The sequence below is a fragment of the Syngnathus acus genome, chromosome 19 (genome assembly GCF_901709675.1).
Source record: "Syngnathus acus chromosome 19, fSynAcu1.2, whole genome shotgun sequence".
In the NCBI taxonomy this organism is placed as follows: Eukaryota; Metazoa; Chordata; class Actinopteri; order Syngnathiformes; family Syngnathidae; genus Syngnathus; species Syngnathus acus.
Window position 1 is genome coordinate 4,749,281 of NC_051103.1, and position 16,009 is coordinate 4,765,289.

Here is a 16,009-nt window from a genome sequence, read left to right on the forward strand (position 1 = left end):
GGAACAGGAAGGGTCGGAAATTTTCCAACGAATCGGCAAACCCGTTACTGTTCTGCAGATTATGTTCCTCAGCCTTTCTCCCCGAGTCAGGACTGTTTTATGGTCCTCTTAAATAAATACATGTAGAATAGCGATCGCATTTCTCGCATTAGCGGCGTTCAATTGAGAAATGGCCGCATTTTATCTCCAAGGTGGACATTGTGTGCGAGTTTCTGATCTGGCATCTTTCATTTGACTGCGCTCGCTGGAATGTACCAGATAATGGAAAAACAATTAATGCTTTGAGAGGGAAGTTGTTGAAAAAGAGGTAATGGCCTCAATTCACACTCCCCCCCTCCCCTTCTGATGTGTGCGTTAAATGCACAAGTGCATGCATGTGAGTGCTTACGTGTTAACTAGCTTTTCAATTTCCCGACAAGCGATTTTTTTTTTTCTTCCCAATCCGGCATTCTCTAGACTCCCACACGTTCCTTTTTTTCCCGCCGGTTTTCTTTTAAGACGATGCTCCCCATCTTGTCTTCCTCCTCGCTCGCTGCCACTTTGAATTACGTGCCGATCTATCATTAATAGCTTTATTAGCATTTTCCTTCTCCTGAGGTGCTTTTGTGTACGATTCAAACGAGAAACACGGATGCCGGCGTCGTTACGCAAGGCAACATTGCAATTCTTTGCATGACAAAATGATGGTGGGTAGAAGAAGACGACACATTTTGACAGCTCCCAAATTAGAACGTGGAGCTTTCTTCTCACCCACAGCTAGCTTGCCTGTAAAGTTTTTATTGATTCTTTTGGAGGGGAAACTTCAGTACAGCATTTTTAAAAATGTACGTCCTTGCAGATTAGCTCCATCACATAATCCGGGCAAGTGGCGGAAAAAAAAAAATGACAATAATCCATTACAACAACCTATGAATAGCCCGTGTTTTCATACAGATTTCGCACCTTATAATTTCATGGTGGATGAAGCTATGAGATATAAAAATCGGATGATGAGGCAGGCGCTTTGAAGTTCCGACGGACTGCAAGGGGGAGGGGGGTGGTCTCTTCTCCTGACAAGTAGCGTGGAGGTAAAAATGAGGGGCATATGGTGGAGGAGGGAAGGTGCTGATGGGAAAGAGACTAATGGCACGCCGGTGTCAGAAGTGGTCATGTGCCGAGGAAGGAGGACGGCAGAATGAGAGGGAAGATGGAAGGAGGGCTTGACTGATAATCTGTTTACCTCCCTGAAAATGCTTCAGGCACCATTCTGATTAAAGTTCAGTCTTTCATCTATCATCACAGGGCCGTTAAGAACCTTCAAGAGCTGCCGATACCAAAAGCGCCATCCAACATGTGACCCCGCCTACCCCCTACACAAAATGGAAAATCATCCTCCTTTGTCTTCTCTTGAGTTCTTGGAAAACTGGCCCCTTAGGATTCTTTCTTCCTCCTCCCGGAGCATTTTTTTCTCTTTAATGCTGACTTTGTATGTATGTCCTCCACGCACCGCTCCTGACTTTTCTTCAAAGCTTCTCATCCTGAGAGCTGTGACGCCTTTTCCCCAAGTCAAAGCTTTTAGCACCTCCAGCATAATACAATTACACCCATTCAGGGACATGATATTGTCAGCAGCTTTCTAAAAATACCGTTCGGATCCGTGCGGATGCGCACTAGCGCCGTCCGGCGTGGTGAAGCGACAGCAGCGCAATGTTCTGGCCACTCAGGCACAAATGCACTTTAAAAGCTTTTTGCACCCCCCCCCAAGGCCTTGGGAGTGTGAGTGAAGGACAGTCTGGTGGGCAAAAATATGTCAAGGCTGGCACAAAAGCGGCCATGTATTTTGTTGGAAGTCGACAACAAGCCTTGATGTCCGTCGGAACAAAAACAAAAAGCAAAAGCTGCGTTCCCAAAATATTTACTTTCTTTTCCTCTGCATAGGCCAGTGAAAATCCAAATATTATCACAGCTCAATTGAATTCAAAGTCATCTTGGGATCCGATGGAAGTTTTTGTTTGTATTCCATAGACTTTGGACAAATGTTCGTCATCGTCTTTGTCAAACCGTGAGCGCATCTGGTCGCCGCCGGGCGCACCTGTGTACACAAAATTAGCTTTGGGAGTGCTATTACTGCTCGACACAGACCTTCACCTCGGGGGCGAAAGGAAAGACTTAGGCCAATTCACTTCAACCCAGACAGCCTTTGATGGACTGATTTAATCCCACTGATGGCGCTTATAAGACACTGGCGAGCGGATTGACAAAGCGCGCACACACCCTTCAGTCATACACAACAGAGGTTGTGTGTGTGAAGCGGAGAGGTCAGCGGGGCTAATACGCTCCCCTGGCTGTTCTCAAGGTTAATGCGAGCCCGACAGCGGCGGCGGCCGTTAGCGGCCTTCGGATGCCGCTCCCCCGCCATCGCCGGACCCGATTCATCGCCGTGGCGACGGTGCATTAAGATGTTCTCTCCTCGGTGTCACTCACCCCTTTACGTCGTCCTATTAAGTCCTTTTGTCACGTGTCACATGACCCTCCCTATGTGTTACCATATCATGTAATCCCATTGTCTGTTAATTGAAATGCGTCCGACATTGTCTATATGGTCCATTAGAGGGGACGGGAGCCTTGTTCTTGAGTGTCAGCCCTGCTTTAGCAGCTCGCTCATTAATTTTCATAGTCCGTGTTTGACTAGAGCGCCAAAGGGAGGCGGGGATTAGACGAGGTGAACTATGAGGGGAAAAATGCAGGCTGGCATGTCGGAGTCTCACCCAAACCATTGAAATCTCATTTACATTTTAATTCAAAGACATTAAGCAGATGCTCTTATCAAGTGCAGGTTGATGTTTAGTGTCACGTTCAAGGACACCGGCTTGAGAAATTGCCGTGCGCTTGGATTATAAAAGATTTATGGGTAAATAAATAGTACCTTTTATGTATCTGAAGTTGCCGGGGAAGTCTAGTGTGGTTTCAGGGAAGATACTATCTCCACAAGTTTGGCATCAAAGAGTTATTGAACGTCATCCTGAGGGGAAAGAAATTTCGTGCAGACGTTTGTCTTCAGGATGTAGCTGTTTAAATTTCTTGTCGCGCGGGGGGCTGAGCGCCCGAGTCCACGGAAGAGCGATGATGTTGTTGACTCATTGTCGGCCAGATGCCAATCAATCAATTAACCGATCAATAGTCATCTGGTGAGCGCCTAAGGACACTGTGAGGGTGTCGGGGAGGGGGGGGGTGATCTCAGAGGAACCCTCCAATCAATCCATCTTTGCCGTCGCCGCAGAGGTGCGCGAGACTTCGTAAATACGCCCCGATAAATACGCACGTTTTAACGATTAGCAAATGTGCTGCTAAGCTTATTTCATAAGCGCTGCCATTTTCCACGCGCTCAAGCATCCAGGCGTCGGATTGTAGCGCCGCGCCAAAGAGAAAAATGACTCAATTCTGTCTCATTTTTCATCCTCGCATCTCATCTACCCCCGCCTCGCCCCCTCCCTCCCCCTATCCTAATGGAAAGCCGAATACCCCGGCTGTCGTCAGCAGCTATAGTCACCTACGCTATAACGCGGTTAATAGAAAGGCTTGGCAGCTTATGGCGCCCATGCATTTTCAAATGGGAGTTTTATGACTCTGCGAGCGAAGCCGAGTGAGGACAAGGAGCGATTCGTCTTTGTTGATGTCTTTCTATTAGAGGGGGATTAACTGTGGCCAGATGAGTGTCCCACTTGCTCTTCAGAGTCCTACATTGAGCCTTTTCAGGAGGGCTCAACACAAATGGTGCAGCAACATTTGTAGACAGACAATATAAATAGTCACGCAGGAGCTGTTGAGAGTCACCGCTCACACTCGCGCGAGATTAAAAAAAAAAAGATCAGATTTTCCTGCGCAGCCGCCTTTTAAAGCCCCCTCGGTCGTACTTGGCGCCATCCAGCTGCTGTGATCGAATGATTGAATTTTATTTCGCATGCTTCCAGCTGGCACGATCTCAGCGTTATACCGTATGTATGTAAACAAATATAGAGTAGATGTATGTGCTTAATGCGTGCTCTTAATCTCAAAGCTTTTCTATTTGTATCTGTGACCTCTGGGTCACTCAATCGGATCCTTGCTGTTTGTGTTTACTAGCCTTTCCGTGTATGTCCTAGAAAGGTCACAGCGTGTTATGTGAGCGCCCAGTTATGTTGGCATGTTACTCATATTGCTGCAATTGCGAATTCTATTTCCATTTTACTAAGCGTAGCAAAAGCACGATAATTAAAAACTAATCACGGTGATTTTTTTTTTTTTTTTCTGTGATGCAGAAAAAAGGTTGTTTGCAGTCGATATGCAGTCGTTCCTTCAAGAGTGCACAGCCGCTTCTTTTTTGATCCTCAAGCGGGCGAGCGGCGGCATAAACAGGAAGGGGGCCCTGCCTTCAAGTGCGTCATTCACTCTCGTGTCATCGGATCTTCTGTGTTGAAATATGTGCTCAGGTCCTTCTCAAAACATTGTTAGCTTGACATCCTGGATGGAGGTACTCAAAGGTGACACAACCTTGTGTGCCGACGCGGATGTATGCTGATTGCGTGAGCACGCCTGACGCATGTGTGTCGAACAATCCGTGTTGTGTTCCCCCCCTGTGAGACTCCAAAGTCATGTAAATATCTGGCTCGGAGGTGTGTATGAATACCAAGTGTTTTGACTCGGTACTGTATATTTGGAGTCCCGGTCAGAAATGTGGTCTTCATTTACGCAGGGCCTCTCCGGCTAACTGGAACAAGGTTAGCGATGGTGTCGCCTTGCTAACGCTCTCGTGAGAAACACGAGCTTAATATGAGCTGGCTTGAGTGGATGGTGTTGTTGCGAGGGTTTTGCAAAAAGCTGGCCTGACCTTGTGGTTATTAACTTTGTGGAGTGTTTACAAATGACCTCTGATGACTTCATAGCCTGTTTGACGCAAAAAAGCACTTTTTCAAAAATGACATGTCTGAATAAGGTCACAACATATTGGATACACGTCACATGTTTATCATGTTCTGCCTTTTCGGGTTGACACGGACACCTTGTCTAAATCTAAAATCTTTATCGGAAATGTCATGTTGCAATTAGAAAAAAAGGTCAAGCAAATAACAAACATTTGGTTGTTTTCTCCGTGAGTCGAATATAATTCAATTTTCATATCTGGTATGTAGGTCAGATCAAACGATTATTGAAGGGAATTTTTGTACATTTATCGTGTCAGAATCGGGTCAGCGCTTTATCACGGTCATTTGGCGTTTGGATTGCCCCTCCGAAAAAGGCCCGCCTTTCTACCCTGGCTCTCCTCGTCGTTCTTTCTCCCCCTCTCACCTCTCCGCTCTCTTCATATTTCATATTAAGCAAGCGGCTCGGTAGAGCCAGCTGTGTAAACAATGGAGCCCAGCCCTTCATGCTTTTACAGAGCTGGAAAAATGTCCAGAAGAGCGAGACACAAGGAGCTTGCCGCGGGCCGTTGCTATCGCTGATCTATGGCCTTTTTGTAACTCCGACCTTCTTTGAGCACAAGTGAGACTTTTTGTGTGTGTGTGTGTGTGTGTGTGTGTGTGTGTATACACCTTCCAGGCTTGTGTGTTTATGAGCACGTGAGCTTTCTGTAACCATAGCCTTTTGCAAATATTGACCGAGTATGCCTCAATATGATATCATGTGTGTATCCAGGGCGGTGCAGATGGTCAATTTCTGCACGGACTTTTATTCTTTGCAGGTCCGGCCACTCGCTGTCCTTTGAGATAATTAGCGTGTGACCTTTCTGAGGTGAGGCACAAATGTCACCCTGCCTGCCTCGCTGACAAGTGCATCCAAGCCACGGGGGGGGGGGCTTGGCAAAAGAGCTGACGCTTCTCACCGGCTTGGATGTGCACTTAGCACACTTTCGCATACTCGCCACCCCCCCTCCCACACTTGCTCCTCTTGCACCCGTAAAGTGTCGGCCTGCTTCAAGTGAATCTCCACGAGGGACAAAAAGATGTTATTGAATAATATTAAAAAGAAATCTAGACTTGTTGGACATCCGTGTGTACGCTACTGAATCCGGTGACATGTATCGAAGCGCACAAAAGCGGTCCTCATGAAAATTTGAAGCCGTCATGCCCGAGCGACTTCCATTACTGGCACCTTTGCCATACATGGATGATGGAGCACATGTAAAAAAAAAAAAAAAGTTCAACAGCCTTTTGTGTTCTCCCCCACCGGAGAGCCGGCTGTTTTACACTTAAGCCTTCAAAGTGAAATTCAAAGTCATCCGGCGGGTTTCGCTACGTAGTCTCACGAGAGTATCGCCAGATGTCGCTTTAAAACCGAAGGACGATATTTCATATTTCATTCATCGCTTGCTAAGCGGGCCTTTTGTCCAGCAACAGGCAGGTTAGCGCATCTGCTGTCATGTTATTTTTTTATGTCAGTTTCAGTCAGGATTGTATACGCATAAGCTTTCTGCTCGTGTCTATTTATATCCGCGCCATATACTGTATGTCATGCGTTGCATCGGTCGTCCCCCGTGGCTGCGCTCTCCGTATTGTCCACCCGTCCACCCCCGACCTCGCTCTGCCATTTGCTGCTTGGCCGATGATTAATTCAAAGTTTGCTGTCACAAGCAATTACGCTCTCTGGTGCCACGCGACCTCTGAACCTTCCTCTTCTCTGGCTGTTACATGCCACCGCCACAGTAAAGACCAAGTGACCCAGATTGTTTGTTTATTTTTCCCCTACTGTTAGTGATCACTTAGGATCCCCCTGGAGCTCGCCGCCGCCGCCGTACAGTTGTGCACTTACGGGAACATATACAGAAATGAAGATAACATGTGCTAGGCAAAGATAGTGCTTTAAAAATAGAGTTGAAAATCTTCAATGCATGAATCGAGCCCTCGGGCAACTATAGGCTGCATCACAATTGCTCATTTGAATCCGATAGCATGTTGCTTTTAATATTTCTGCTTTGAAAGTACGCTAGCATCACTTGTACGCTTAACTCAGCTCACTTTTGATTTAATGGAAGCAGAGAGAGTGTTTAAAAGCAAATACTACAATAACCACCTCCCATGGGTTATATATATATTTTTTTAAAAATGTCGTTTAAGCTTTCAGACTAATACAAGCTCCGCCTTTAGCCTGACCGGAGCGCACGCCACCTCGCCCTGACAAAGTGACAAGAGTGGACAACAATCAATAAAAATAAGTCGATGAGTAGAAAGGGCCAAGCTCGTAAAGTCACCTCTCGGTTTGATTAAGAGACTTATTCGAGCTGACACGTCACTCTTGTTGGAACCATGTATATGTCGCAGCTGGAAAATGACGTCACAAAATTGCAACGTCGATTTAAATTCATTCCCTTTTATCGTCTCCAAATGATTGACGCTCCCCATGCTTTACGCACTCCAAACAAGCGGCAACATGTCTGCCTTGACCTCTCTCCCTTCCCAAGAGTTCATTTGTGATTCATGCTCCAGTGCAACAATGTTCATGCAAAGACATATCCGCCCCTCACCAAAAATTCCACTTTGCCTCTCACTGACTCGTAAACGGCTCATTACGGGAAAGAATAAACCTCGCTTGTGTTGTGACAAGCTGTTTTGAAGCCCCGCTACTCTCTTAATCTTGTTTACGCCGCCGTGTCAACGTACCTCTCGATAGCAATTACGTTCGCTCTCTTGCGCCGATAACAACTCGGCATCTTTGTTTTGAAAGTCAACTCTGCGGCAACAAATCTCTGATGGTCCCAGAGAGGCACCTTGGGTCTCACCTCTGGCTTCGGCAACTCGTGTAATTAGCCAAGTTTTTCCTTTTGTGTTGGCGTTTGAGTGGGTTTTTTTTTTTTTTTGCTCGTCTCGCGTACTATTTTGCAGGCTGTCACTGTTAATGAGCGGCGCGCAAAAGCTGCGAGCAAACATCCCGCACCCGCCGCTCTCCTCACTTTTAACACGCCATTAGGTAATTAAGGCAGATGGGTTGTTTTCGTAAGGTTTCAGACGAGACATTACCGTTAATTAGCGTCCAAACAAAAGCACGGTTTAGCTCTCTGTCTAAAAAAACAAAACAAAAAAAACCCCCCGAATGATCCCTTTTTGTTTGATTTCTCTCGACAGAGGCTGCGGAGGAGGAAGGGGGAGGAGGGAGGGAAGGAGGAGGAGGCCCGTCCCGGGAGAACATGGTGGCATCATGTGATCTGAGCGAGGAAGGAACCCCGTAGAGAAAGCGTGCAACATCAGCATCACCTTGTCGAAACGGAAGCGACGGACCCGACCTCCTCATGAGCCAGCGCGGCACACAAGGATAAAAACACCCTGGCGCTGCTTTTTAGACCCCAACCATTGTTCCCTCAGTAAGTACGGGATTTTAACCTCCGCCGACCTTCGCCGGACACTGTTGGATTACGCGCTACTAATCCCGCATTCCCATTGGGAGGGGGGGGGATTACAGCAGCCCAGTGAACGACACTGACTCACTTTTTGGCTCTGTTACAAACTGCAGGGGGGTTTGACACGCGTCATGGCTGGGAAGGGCAACCCCATGCCGGGCCCGCACCTCAACGGCTTCCCAATGCCCACCTACTCCTACTTCTTCCCTCACATGTTGGGGAGTTTGTCGCCGCCGGCTCTGCCAGGACTTCCTCTCAGCGGCTACAGCACGCCGTCGCCAGCCAGTAAGTCCAATTTTCTTTTGTCTCTCCGTGACGCGCGTGCGACCGAGCTCACACACGTGAGCGTCCTCTCGTCACTGATAGAGAGATGTGTGTTGGTAAACGGCTACGAATGCACGCCCACGTGCTCACACGGCCTCAAGCGCTGTCCTTTAGTTTATGAGCCACACACACACACAAATAAAAACATCAGCCAGGACAGCCGAGAAGACAAAAACTGGCAAGCCCTCCCGGAATAAACCTCTCACACACACACGCACGCGCGGGCGCGATCATTGTTGCCAACTTCTTTTTTTGCAGTCAATCATAAGCCGGGAGAACTGTCGCGCAAAGTTTCTCGTCTAAGTAGGTGAGAAAGTTTGTTTTCAAAAGAGATTGTCGCTGCAGTCGTGCGCAGACTCAAAAGTTAGGCCTGCTCTTCTCGCCGTGCTGCGAAATCCAACTTTTAAGATGATCAAAACAAATCTAATAAGGGAGGACGTGCATGTCGACTGTCATTTCCTCACATTATGAACCCATTGAAAGTTTTGAACAAAAATCTTGCTTCACAGCTATGCAGCATTATGTTGCCTCAAGATTGAAAGATATTTTAAAGGCAATAACAACTTTTGAAAAATGATCCATACTGCTATTTTGGGCATTCTTCAAAAAAGTGCATGCATTCGTTTCAACTGCCAGTGACATTCCATTCCGTTCCATGTTTCCTTCTCCGAGGTCGGAAATTTCCGACTTCCCGCTTTTCTGGAACGCGGCAATAGTAGCCCGAGCTCCCGCTTCCATTTCCCCGCTGCGCCTCCCTCACAAAGACTGGCGCTTCCGTCAGATTCCCCCTTTTTACACGCTTGTGTGTATATGTGTGTGTGCTGGGCCACTTTCCCAGTGTTTGCGATACGGGGCGGCAAGCTTCCCCTCTCGTGTGCCTGGACAAACATTTCCTGTCAGTAAACACCAGAGAGAGCTTGGGACACTTCCTCGCACATTTCTTCTGCCACACACGAAAGCGTCAACAGTCTATGCCCACATCAGACATACCCCCCCCCATATTCCGTCACAGATACGCCGCAGCTAAGCCATCTCCAAGCTAATCCGCCGCTGAGAAGCGACGAAAGACGCTCGAGTTCCGAGCCAGTCGTTTCTCGACGTTGCCGAGAGAGGGATTTTCAGTCCGACAGATTGAGCCGAGGCTTTGGCCAGTCTCCCCCTGTCGCTATTTGTCAGCATCTCACCACCTCGAGCATCCCGTCTTACGTCTTTACATTATCTGATAGTCATCATGGGCTCGGGTTACACTCTGGAGCAGGTATTGATATTACATTTATTGCCCGGAGCTTTAACGCTTAACAGAGTATCATCACCGGGGAGCCGTCGCGCTGGTATCGAACTTCAACAAATATTATTACACAGCCAATCAAATGTCTCATTACACACCACGGGCGCAACGTTTTCAATTAAAAAGCTTTCCAGACGCTCGCCCTGATGAAAACGGAGCCTGCAGGCAATAACCCGACCCGGCTATTGATCCCGTTCTTATCATTAATGCCTTCCATTGTCTGTCGCTATTAGATGAGCAAGGGAACCTGTTTTCAAAACGATTTAAGAAACCTACTTTCGAATATTTTCAGACCTTAAGGAAGCGAAGCCATTAAGAAACCCATCGAGGCACGCGGTAGCCGTGAGTAAATATGGATATGCTAATCTTGGCTGGAGTGTGTGTGTGTGTGTGTGTGTGTGTGTGCGCTGCTTCCTGGATGGACAGGTGGTTCCTCTCTGCCTCGGTGGTCCGCACGACTCGAGCGGGGCGACATGCAAGCGAGCTCCGTGGGTGGCGAAAATATACAAACACTCGGGATATAATGATGCTCGTGAGGTGCTCCCCGTTGGCAGCCGTCCAATGTGTGTGTGTGTGTGTGTGTCTTATGTGATTGACCCAAGAAAAAGAACCCAGCCGGAGGAGGTGCTTGTCATTATCGGAAAGCCATTGGAATGCCGCCGATACGTCCGATAGCGACAACGGAAGCTTATTAAAGACGGCGTGCCAATATGGCCGCCCGTCTCGCTTATTGACCTTGTTAATTAACTGTTATCGGAAGCTTGAAAAATGAAGCGAATCCCGCACGCCCCGTTCCCCTTTTTGTCATCCGAGCTCCCCCGCCGCATTTCCTCGGCCCACACTTTCCTCTTTCCTTCCCGATATTCTCCTCATCTGTCCGCACTCTTCCACTTTAGACAGAGCTATCATTACCCGGCCACCTATTTACTCCCAGCCTGTTATTTTCCATTTTGCTTTGAGGCAACCTGGGGCCAAATCGCTGCCGGGAATACTTGATCCTAACCGCAGGATTTATCCCCGAGTGGCTTGGCAAGTGTGGTCCACTCTCTAAGCCCCCTTCTCTGTGTTTCCTTTCCTCGCTACGTCTTTCTTTCAATTTTTTCTTACATCCACGGCCGCTTATGCAAATCCCAGCCGAGCTGTCTACTCGTAATCCGGCGGACGGCTTCATTCGGCGCCGGACGGCATCGTCTATTAGGTATCGTATCTAGGGTGAACATTCACACGAGGAGCGGCTAAGCCGTGGTTGGGCCGCGATTGGTTGAAAAACAGCAGGCTGTCGCTAGCGGCCTCGCGGCGCTCACTTGGCTAAACGCTGGCATCATCTCAATCTGATGTGCCAGCGAGAGTATTTTTTTTCTCTCTTCTCATCAAATCCCCCGCGAGGAAGTCAAGACAAGGGTAACGCGATAAGAACTCCTTTTTCTTCTCATCCCCCTCTCCTTCAGCGTGTATCCTTTCCTTCAACCCGTTCTCAACGTTGACCCCCTTTCTCCTTTCTTTTATCTCTCGTCCGCACACAAATATATACGGCTATCTCCTTAGCGGCCTTTAAGCGACGCCCGTCATAATTCACCCGCGCCGCATACATTCAAATGTCAATGAGGCGGCGTTCCTCTATTGTCCTTTGATAAGCCGGGAATGACGACATCGATCAAAATATAGGCCGCTTACCTAATGGAGGAGATGATGGAGGAAGGGAAAGGAGTTTTTAGGTGATGGGAGGGGGGAGCGGATTCCGAGCGGTTTCATGGATCCTCGCCCTCGGAGAGCGATTGAATTATCAAGCTTGTTGTCCGAGGGGGTTTGAGAGGGGAAAGCCCTTTTCTCAGCAGCTAATGCGCTTTTTTTTTTTCTTTCCAGCACAATGGCGGGCTGTGTTGTGCAAAAAGTTCTAAAGGAGCTCGGCCTGGCTTGCAGCTTATGGGGCCACCGGATTTATCGTGGCACCAGCCACCACACGTAATCACGCGGCTAGCAATAGCATTAGCATCAATATTTGCCCAATTTAAAAAAAAATAATCATAATAATGATATTAGCTTTCAATAAAAGGAAACTCTGAAATCGTTGCTTTTTTTTCTCTCATTGTAATTAATTTTCACTTGATCTTTTTTCGTTTCTTCATTTCACGGATGTCTTTTTTTTTTCCCCCATCCCATTTTCTGTTCATTTACGATGAGAGGCAAACAGCTGTTGAGCACTGCGATCTGTGCTGCGAGGCACATGAAAGCGACTCGCTCCTCTTCTTCCCTTCTGGCGCCCAAATGTCCCTTTTATTAGAATTATATGTATGTGCTTACAATAAACACACACAAAAATTGTAATAAGTTGACACTTTTTGAACATAAAAACCTTTGCAGTGGTTTTTCCGCAGCATGTCACGTGTTTCGTCACATTTGGACAAAACGAAAACAGAAAAAAGGTGACGCAACATTCACAGCAATGAAGTCCGGCAATCCTCGTGTTGTTTTTGCGCCGAAACTGTCGACAGATGTCGGACGAAGGAATTCCACGGTCGGTGGCATTGACTGATCAGCCGTTGTCGAGATAAAATCTAACCGATAAGCACACACAAATTCCAGACATGTGCTGACGGAAAAAAAAAGAATACTGTTCTAATTTTCACCCTTCCTTTGTGTTGCCAACACCCGACCGAGCCAGACGCTTCGGTAAATAAACGTGTTGACACGTTATGTTTTGATGCCAAAGCGTCTATTTGCCGTTGACACAGACGACTCTGGAGGGAAACAGTTGACATCTCGCCGATTCAATATTTACCCACCAAACACGACTATTTCCTGTAAGCACTTTAGCTTACTTGCTTTGCCCTCCTTTTACTTTTATTTTATCTCCTCAAGGTCTCCCCTTCTCATCATCTGCTTTTCATTTTTCAAAATCTTTTTATCTTCAATGGACATCCCCCCTCTCTTCCCCAAAGTCTATAAATTAGTGCGTGTCAGTCTTTGTGAAGCCGGCGCCGTATACTACTTCTATCCGAAGCGTGACTCCTGCCCCAACGGCAAGTGCAGGCTTGCTATGGGGAGTAAATTAGCTAGATGTGCGCAGGAAAGACAAGTATATGGCCGCCGCGCTCCTCCCACAACGCAGACAAGCGAGGGCGTCTCCGTCCCGGGCAGATGTGCTGTCAAAGTGGGCCGCTTCCAGACCTTTGAAGAATCGCCTTTATGTCAAAAGCAGATCGCTTGGACAGAAGGTACACACGGAAAGTAGTGCGAGCGCTCCAGGGGAAACGTTTTTGAAGGGATATTTAAGTCTTTATCGGGAAGGCACGCCCGGACGACTCTTTGTACTTTATCCCCACAAGTTTGTCTTGTTGCTTGCGTGGATTAGCGCACCGTTTGCACATCTGTCCGCTCCGTAAATGTGCTTCTGGCCATTTTGCCAAAATGTAGACATGAAAGGATTGCTACTGTCTATATTTTGGCACTTCTTGTGCAAAGCTTTTCTCAGATTGTAGCTTGGTAACGAACAAAAATACAGCGCTTATGAATGGACGGAGAGCTTTGTGGGTCAAAAAAGATTTTTGGCTTCCAGTTGCTCATCTCCCATAAAAACCACAATGGGCCATTTTTACTCATGGTTTCGAGATAAGACGTAAAGTTAGATTGTCTTATTGGACTCGGGGCTTGGTATCGGACTACTCTGATTATTGCTTGTGTTTTGGTCTCCCGTTCCGTGAAGGCAAATTATATGCCGGGGTAACTATCATGTGCCGAGGACTTCTCGTTTTTGCGAGACGTGTGGAGGAGGCCGATATGATTGCTCGCTCGCTCGCTCTCAAACACACACTCGCTTAGTGGGAAGTTTGCTCCGCCTCCTCAGGAACTTCAAAGCCGAGCTGTCCCCCGACGAACTTCAAACGCGAGGGAGCCCATTAAAAGACAAAAATGATTTTCTGTAAGGTCATGATTTATTTGATTGAAAAATGAAACCGCTTTCCCGACAGACGTTTTTTTTTTTTTTTCGCTCATCGGGGTCCGCTCCACCGGGCCGAGGTTCAATTGTTACCAGGTGGGAATCCTCTTTGGAGCAGGGGAGGACTCGGAATGAATCCTCGGAACTTTCACCCTTGCTCATATCTCAACCTCTTAAGATAAAATTTCTGCGTGGGGATGCATAACTGCAAACACATGAGCGAGGACTTTGCAAGCGCCGATCGGCAACAACTAAACATTCGCACCAGCGAATCGTTTTCGCTCCGATACTGCTTTTCAGCTTTCTCCAAACTTTTTTAATAACTTTTAAAGATGTACTTGGCAGCGGGCTGAACGACTCAACGGACGCCAAAGCTCGCTGCAGCCATTATAGAAAGGCTGCCAGAACATCAAATACTTTGACATGCATTGCTGGAATGTTCATATTGTCACAAGTGATGCAGCCAAAAAAAAGTCTTTCGGACTTGTTCGAAATTTGATATGATTTTTTTCCCTTTAAGGATTTGGAAAATAGATCAAACTGTCCCCTTCACTGTACAGGCAAGTTTAAACATTTTTAGCTGTCAATGCTGCTAATAACTTGAATTATTTGACTACAAAAAAAAAAAGGTCAATCTGCTTTCACGGAGGACGAGTAATGACCTTGCTCCATTCCAACTCGGATGGCTTGACGACAAGGAGCTTGCATTTTGCGAACTGGACACCGCCGACTCATGCATCTTCTTTTGTTCTCCCCTCCGTTTGTTTGTCGCTCGGCCTTTGTGTGCCTGTGCCTGCCTGTGTGTGTGTCCCACTGATGAAATTTCACTCTTCCTCCTCCTCTTCATCCCCCCTTAATGTTATCTCGCTTCCTCTAGGCCGCCGACAAACAGGGAGAAAATAGAGCGCTTTATTGGGACGCCTGTCGGGACTCCCTCTGGATTTATAACCCGTAGACGGCGTTTATCACTCAGCCGAGGAAGGCGGGGAAAGGAAAAAGTCGAGAGAGGGATTCATTTGCATATAGAACAAGAACCATTTCTGGATCTTGAAAGCGCATCAAATGGCGAGGCTTTGTATTTTGGGCTTTTTCGACTCGACTTTTTCTACCTCTTACTCCTTTCCTTCCACTTTCTCCCACTCATCTTCTCATTTGCTCCATCCTCTCGCTGGTACTGCTGTGCATTAAGATTTAATGCCCCGACCAACAAGCTTTCTGTGTCACACCACTGAGAATGCCAGCGGGGGCGCTCTGTTTTGCCTTCTGTCTCCGCTCTGAAAGCTGCTTAGGCACACGTGCTCGCTCACTCACACACACACACACAGGCCTCGCTCTGCGCATGTGTGTGTGTGTATTACTATATTAAAATGATAAAACTAGGACAGGCACGCCCTTCATCGCCTTCAATTGGGTTCGTCTCTCTTTCTCCCTAAAGCTTTCAATCAGAGGGACTCTGTGTTCCTCCCTTTTTTCTACCTGTGGGCGTCCCAATTCACCTGCCTGATGAATAATTAATCGGAGCAGGCCGGGCGGAATAAAATAATATATCCGGCGAGGGGGGGGGGACGCATGGCTCCGCTGTGATGTTAATGTGAGGGGACACTCATTTTTTTTAGATTAGCTGTAATTAAGTTTGTGTGTGCGCCACAATGACATTTTGCAGCAAGTCAAGAATCAACAGCGATTGCCAACATCAAGTGTGAAAAGTAATGACTCAACTAAATTGAATAAAAACAAACCCCTTTGGTCACGGCGCATCAATTTAATGAACATTGTGGCCACTTGGGGGCAGTATAAGCCTGATATACAGCTCATCAGTACGACACTAATACGAGGTGTTCTACGTAGGGGATAAAGAATAGATGACTTTGAGTGTGTTTATTGTCTGTCTACATTAGCATTAAGCTAGCAAGCCTTAAGCAGAGGTAGATGTTGACACAGTACTTTGTTTGTGTGTACTTGTAATGTCTTTGCCATTGCCCCCTCACGGCCATTACAGCAATGTTGCAACATTTACTTTTGCTACCCGATCCCTTACATCGCCGAGACCGATCTGAACGCGGGGTAATGAAAGGAGGATGCATATGGCGCTGTCTGCACTGTTTTAATTAGC

At 47.2% G+C, this 16,009-nt stretch overlaps 1 protein-coding gene across 3 annotated transcripts in view; it reads left to right on the forward strand.

The window, feature by feature from the left end:
- raraa (retinoic acid receptor, alpha a) overlaps positions 1 to 16,009 on the forward strand; it is a 69,274-nt gene that overhangs the window by 20,373 nt on the left and 32,892 nt on the right. For all 3 annotated transcript variants that reach the window (XM_037278461.1, XM_037278460.1, XM_037278462.1), the window contains 2 exons: positions 8,076 to 8,311; positions 8,461 to 8,632. In XM_037278461.1, the coding sequence (XP_037134356.1) occupies positions 8,479 to 8,632 (154 nt within the window). In that variant the 5' untranslated portion in view covers positions 8,076 to 8,311; positions 8,461 to 8,478. The remainder of the gene's footprint in view (positions 1 to 8,075; positions 8,312 to 8,460; positions 8,633 to 16,009) is intronic.